General features: G+C 46.1%; 1 protein-coding gene across 1 annotated transcript; it reads left to right on the top strand.

Moving 5' to 3' along the window:
• Positions 1-248: 248 nt before the first annotated feature.
• SLC35E1 (solute carrier family 35 member E1) lies at positions 249-4,707 on the top strand. Its single transcript, XM_068920246.1, has 6 exons — positions 249-648; positions 977-1,047; positions 1,447-1,584; positions 2,252-2,377; positions 2,904-3,149; positions 3,649-4,707. Exons 1-6 carry the CDS (start codon positions 249-251, stop codon positions 3,880-3,882), a joined length of 1,215 nt encoding a protein of 404 aa, XP_068776347.1. The 3' UTR covers positions 3,883-4,707.
• Positions 4,708-4,950: the final 243 nt, after the last annotated feature.

Raw genomic sequence — 4,950 nt, 5'->3', positions numbered from 1 at the left:
GTCTGCTCGGGGGCTGGGAGGGAGGGGAGGAAGGGCCGCGGGGCTGCGGCGGTGGGGCAGGGCCGCGGGGCGCCCGCCAGCGCTGACCGGGGGGGGGGGGGGGGAAGGGCAGCGGTGGCGTCGCCGCTAACGGCCGCCGCGCAGCGGAAGTGACGCGCGCGCGCCAAGGGGGCTGGGAGCGCCTCCCGCCGGCCCCCGTAGCCGCGACGCGGTGACGTCGGCCCGGCTGCCGGGCGGCGCAGGCAGCCATGGCGGCCCCGCTGGCGGCGGCGGGCGGCGGCGGCGGAGGGGGGGCGGCGGCGGCGGCGGGGCGGGGGCGCGGGCGGGGGCCGGCGCTGCGCGAGGGCGCGCGGGTGTCGGCGCTGTGCCTGGCCTGGTACGGGCTGAGCGCCGGCGGCAACGTGGTGAACAAACTGCTGCTCGGCGGCTTCCCGCGGCCCGTCACCGTCTCGCTCTTCCACATCCTGGGGCTGTGCGGGCTCCTGCCGCCGCTGCTGCGCGCCTGGCGGGTGCCGCCCGCCGGCCCGGCCCAGCTGCCGCCCCGCGCCTACCCCCGCTACATCCTGCCGCTCGCCTTCGGCAAGTACTTCGCCTCCGTGTCCGCTCACGTCTCCCTCTGGCGGGTCCCGGTTTCCTACGCGCACACAGGTGAGGAGCGGTGGGGCGGGACGGGACGGGCCCGGTGCCGTGTCCCCGGGCCCGGTGCGTGTCCAGGGGGGGCCCGGTGCCGTGTCCCCGGCCCGGTGCCGTGTCCGGGGGGAGCCCGGTGCCGTGTCCGGGGGGAGCCCGGTGCCGTGCCCCGGGCCGGGGGTTGGGGGGGGTGACCCTGTGTGGGCCGAGGTTGTGGCTCTGCTGAGACTGGACCTGATTCGGACCTGACCTGGTGGGATGTCCCCCCCTACCATGGCTGCCCGTAGCGTTTAACGTAACCGGGCTCATCGTCGGGTCCTCACTGAAACTTTCTTCCCGTTCCCAGTAAAAGCGACGATGCCGATATGGGTGGTTCTTCTGTCAAGAATCATAATGAAGGAGAAGCAGACGACGAAGGTGCGGACAGGTTTGCTGATGGTTTCTTCTCTTCCTGGGGTCTGTGTTGTGCTTTGCTGGCTGGCGTGAGGAAAGCTCTGCTTTCGGTCACTTGGGCAGATTTTGTGGTGTAAATTACAGGATTGCGTAGCTTTTACGTGTTCCTTTTCCTGTTACTGCGAATGTAAAGAAAACCTATCTAAACACAGCGAGCGAGGTGATGATCTCCTGCTTATGCTTAGATTGTTCCGGTCTCTATTGTAGTAGTTTTGTTTCCTCGAGCTGTAGCAGTGTGAAAGTTGATCCCTGGTTCCGTTGCTGTATTCTTCCCTCTTCATCCCCGCAAATCAGCAGTACACGTGAACTCAGTTGAAATGAAATCGCTTAGACGTCAGCTCTTTTTCTCTGCTTCCCTTTCAGGTATACTTGTCTCTAATCCCCATCATAAGCGGTGTCCTATTGGCCACAGTCACTGAACTTTCTTTTGACATGTGGGGGCTCATCAGTGCACTTGCTGCTACGCTTTGTTTTTCACTCCAGAACATCTTCTCAAAGAAGGTAATAGCTCTGCTATTCTTATTATTGGTCAGTAACATCATCCTTCAGAGGGCTAATATGCATTTTCTAGTACAGATGTTTTTTTTTTAAGGTGGTGCTTTATAGTTAAAGAATCCCAAAATAATGTTTGGCTGTTTTGATTACTTGTTTTCTACAGCTCTTCCGATGCATTATACTGAACATTGGCCAGAACTCGGAGCTTATCCTGAGCATTTTCTTTACTCCTTGGATTTTTTTTTTTGCTTCTGCTGACAGATAGTGCTTAAGTTTAACAATTCGTTTGAAAGTTTCTACATATCTTGCTATATCAGATCCTTTCTTTGAAGTGAATGAGTCAGTGTCAATACGGGACACTACTTGAAGTCTTAGGAACAAAAAGGCAAAGTTAAAATGTGTGTCTTGAATGCATTGAGTTATAAAATGATTTCTGATTTGTAGAGCGCTGTAAACGTATTATTACCTTGTTAATGCCGAGTGTGTTACGGTCAAGAAATCACTATTTTTCAAATAGACATCTTTATAGGAAATTCACACTGCAACACTATTTGTTTATTTTCATAGTGCATCTGTCTGTTGTCTGAAATCGTTATTGTTACATGGTTCCTGAATCTCTGGTGATATGCGGGCAGTAATCGAAAAAAGGGTGTTTTATGATGTTTTTCATCAGGTATTAAGAGATTCCCGAATACATCATCTTCGGTTGCTGAACATACTTGGATGCCATGCTGTGTTCTTCATGATCCCAACGTGGGTTTTGGTAGATCTTTCCTCCTTCCTAGTAGAAAATGACTTGGTAAGTCTTTGGCAAATGTAATTGGGAATCGCCTCTATTACAAAAAAAAAAAAAAAAAAAAAGCCAAACCAGAAAAGTGCATTTCAATGTAGTTCCTTGTCAGCACGGAAGGAACTGTTGTGAAACATCTAAGAACTGTTTCACAAAATAATATAAAAAAGAGAGCGTAGCGTTTATCATAAGTTCATGTGCGAGTTAGGAGACTTAGTTCACGTGGCAGCACGAGTCGCAGAAATTAGCAACTGGAGACAGGAGCTCTGAAAAGTTATTCCAAGTTATTTGGAATAACTTATAGCATGGTACAATGCACATTACGAGTGTGTAGAGAGATATTTTCTCATAATCAGTAGTTGCACAATGTAACATTGAGCCTCTTAACTCTAGACATATTGCAGATGCTCTTCCTATCAAAAAGCAGGCAAGAAGTGACTCATGTTAGATCCGTGTTGCTGTATGAAAGTTTCTTTGTCTCTTATCTGAAACCTGAGATAAACTTTTTTTCTTGTGATGTTTGTCTTTATGACAGAGCACAATGTCTCACTGGTCCTGGACCTTAATGCTGCTTATAATCAGTGGATTCTGTAATTTTGCCCAGAATGTCATTGCCTTCAGTATTCTTAATCTGATCAGCCCGTTGAGTTACTCTGTTGCAAACGCCACAAAAAGGATCATGGTCATCACAGTTTCCCTTATAATGCTTCGCAATCCAGTTACTAGCACCAATGTCCTTGGAATGATGACGGCTATCTTAGGGGTATTCTTATATAACAAGGTAAGTGGTGGGTTTGGTGATTTGTTTTGTTTTTCAGGAAACCCACCTGGAACAGTAGTTTTCATGCACTGCTAATGTTTAGTAACTTTGAGTTATTTCTTCTAAAACCAGCTGACAATTACCAGAATAAAAACGGAGAATGTGTGGCATAAAACTTCCTTGCAGAGGAGGGTATATGTATCACCTAAGCTAAGTACTTAGCTGAGTGCTCAGGTGCTCGGGCCAGGCCAGTTGTTAGATCTCTAGTGAACTTCCTTTTTGTTCTTAATGTTTCGTTGAGAAATTAAGACTGGGCAGTAAATGCTCAACTCTCTTGAGCAAAACAAGGACTTACTGATTTAGCATATCAGAGGATTTGATAGTGTTACTGTGAGTCACAAGTACTTTAAGATTTTGACAAGCGTAGATTGTGGTGTAATTGTAAAAGTGCGTGTTCTTTCTAGGTATATGAATATGCTAGCTGGTAATCCAAGAAAAACATTATTTCTCTCTTTCCCAGACAAAATATGATGCAAATCAAGAGGCAAAGAAGCAGCTACTTCCAGTTACAACTGGAGACCTCGTGAATTTGGACCGGCATCGAAACACCCCTGAGAAGTCTCAGAATGGACTTTCGGCATTTGCACAACATGGAGACTATCAGTATGGTCGAGCCAATATCTTAACAGACCACTTCCAGTATAATCGGCAAAACTATCCGACTACCTACAATTTAAATCGTTTTGATATATAGAATCCTGGCAAGCAGGTATAGACTGTGATATCAAAGTGTCCCCAGCATCATCAGAAACTTTTAGTACATCCGTGAATGTAAGCCATTTTATTGTACAGGTTTTGCAGAAGGGAAGATGCATGTGTAGTGAAAGTGGTACAGACCTCTGACTTCTGCTAAGCAGATCTTTACACGTGAAATAGTTAGATCTGACACTGGAACTAAATGCACAGTGTAGCTCTTTTACAGAGATTGTGGTGAAATGCAGATAGAAAACTTCAGTGTAAAATATCTGCTGTCACTGCTCCTTTTTTGGAGTCTGTCAATGGATTATTGTTTTGGCAGCTAAACCGTGGCCAGTACTTTGTTTCCATGCTAATAACATCACCTTTAATTTGTTCTCTAATGTGTATTTTAATGATATTTTGATGAAATTTTCAGAAAAAGTGAAATTATGTGCACTTCTGGTTATCAGGGGCTGTCAGTTCGAGGAGAAATGACTTCTGTTTATCAGTAGCGGACAGGCAGACTTGAATTCATCTTGAGCAAATATGAAACTTCGTGTGGGTATTAATTACCTCTGTGCCTATACCTTCAGTTTTTGATGACAAACCAGGAATGTTTCTGAAAGAGTAGACAGTAGAAAAATTGATCCCTTCAAGAATCTTTTTTCAGGCATAGAGAACCATTTTTTTCTAAAATCATTGTTTTTCCAGTTGCTGTAGGTAACAAAACAGAGCTTAAGTTCATCATTGTTTTCTAAACAATGTCGTCCTGTAACTTCAGACATTGCTCTTCCCTGGCAATACAGAAAACACCTTGACAAATAAAGTGTTTGGAACAATATGATTTTTTTTTTTTACTTGCTTTACACCTGTTCTTACAAAACTCTTGTGTTGGCTTAAAAATTCAAAGTTTTAAGGTGTTTTCTTCTCAGTTTTATGCACAAACTATGCTCCTTTATTTGACTGATATTTTATGAATGCATGGCTTTGAATAATCATCATTTTTAATTGTTTCTTAAGTCTATCTTTTCAGTCCCTGATTGTTTTTATAACTTTCTTAATCAGCACTGTTGGAGCTGCTGTG

This window comes from Struthio camelus, chromosome 26 (genome assembly GCF_040807025.1).
Source record: "Struthio camelus isolate bStrCam1 chromosome 26, bStrCam1.hap1, whole genome shotgun sequence".
Lineage (NCBI taxonomy): Eukaryota > Metazoa > Chordata > Aves > Struthioniformes > Struthionidae > Struthio > Struthio camelus.
Note: the sequence above shows the minus strand (reverse complement) of the source record. Positions and strands in the feature narration are given on the sequence as shown.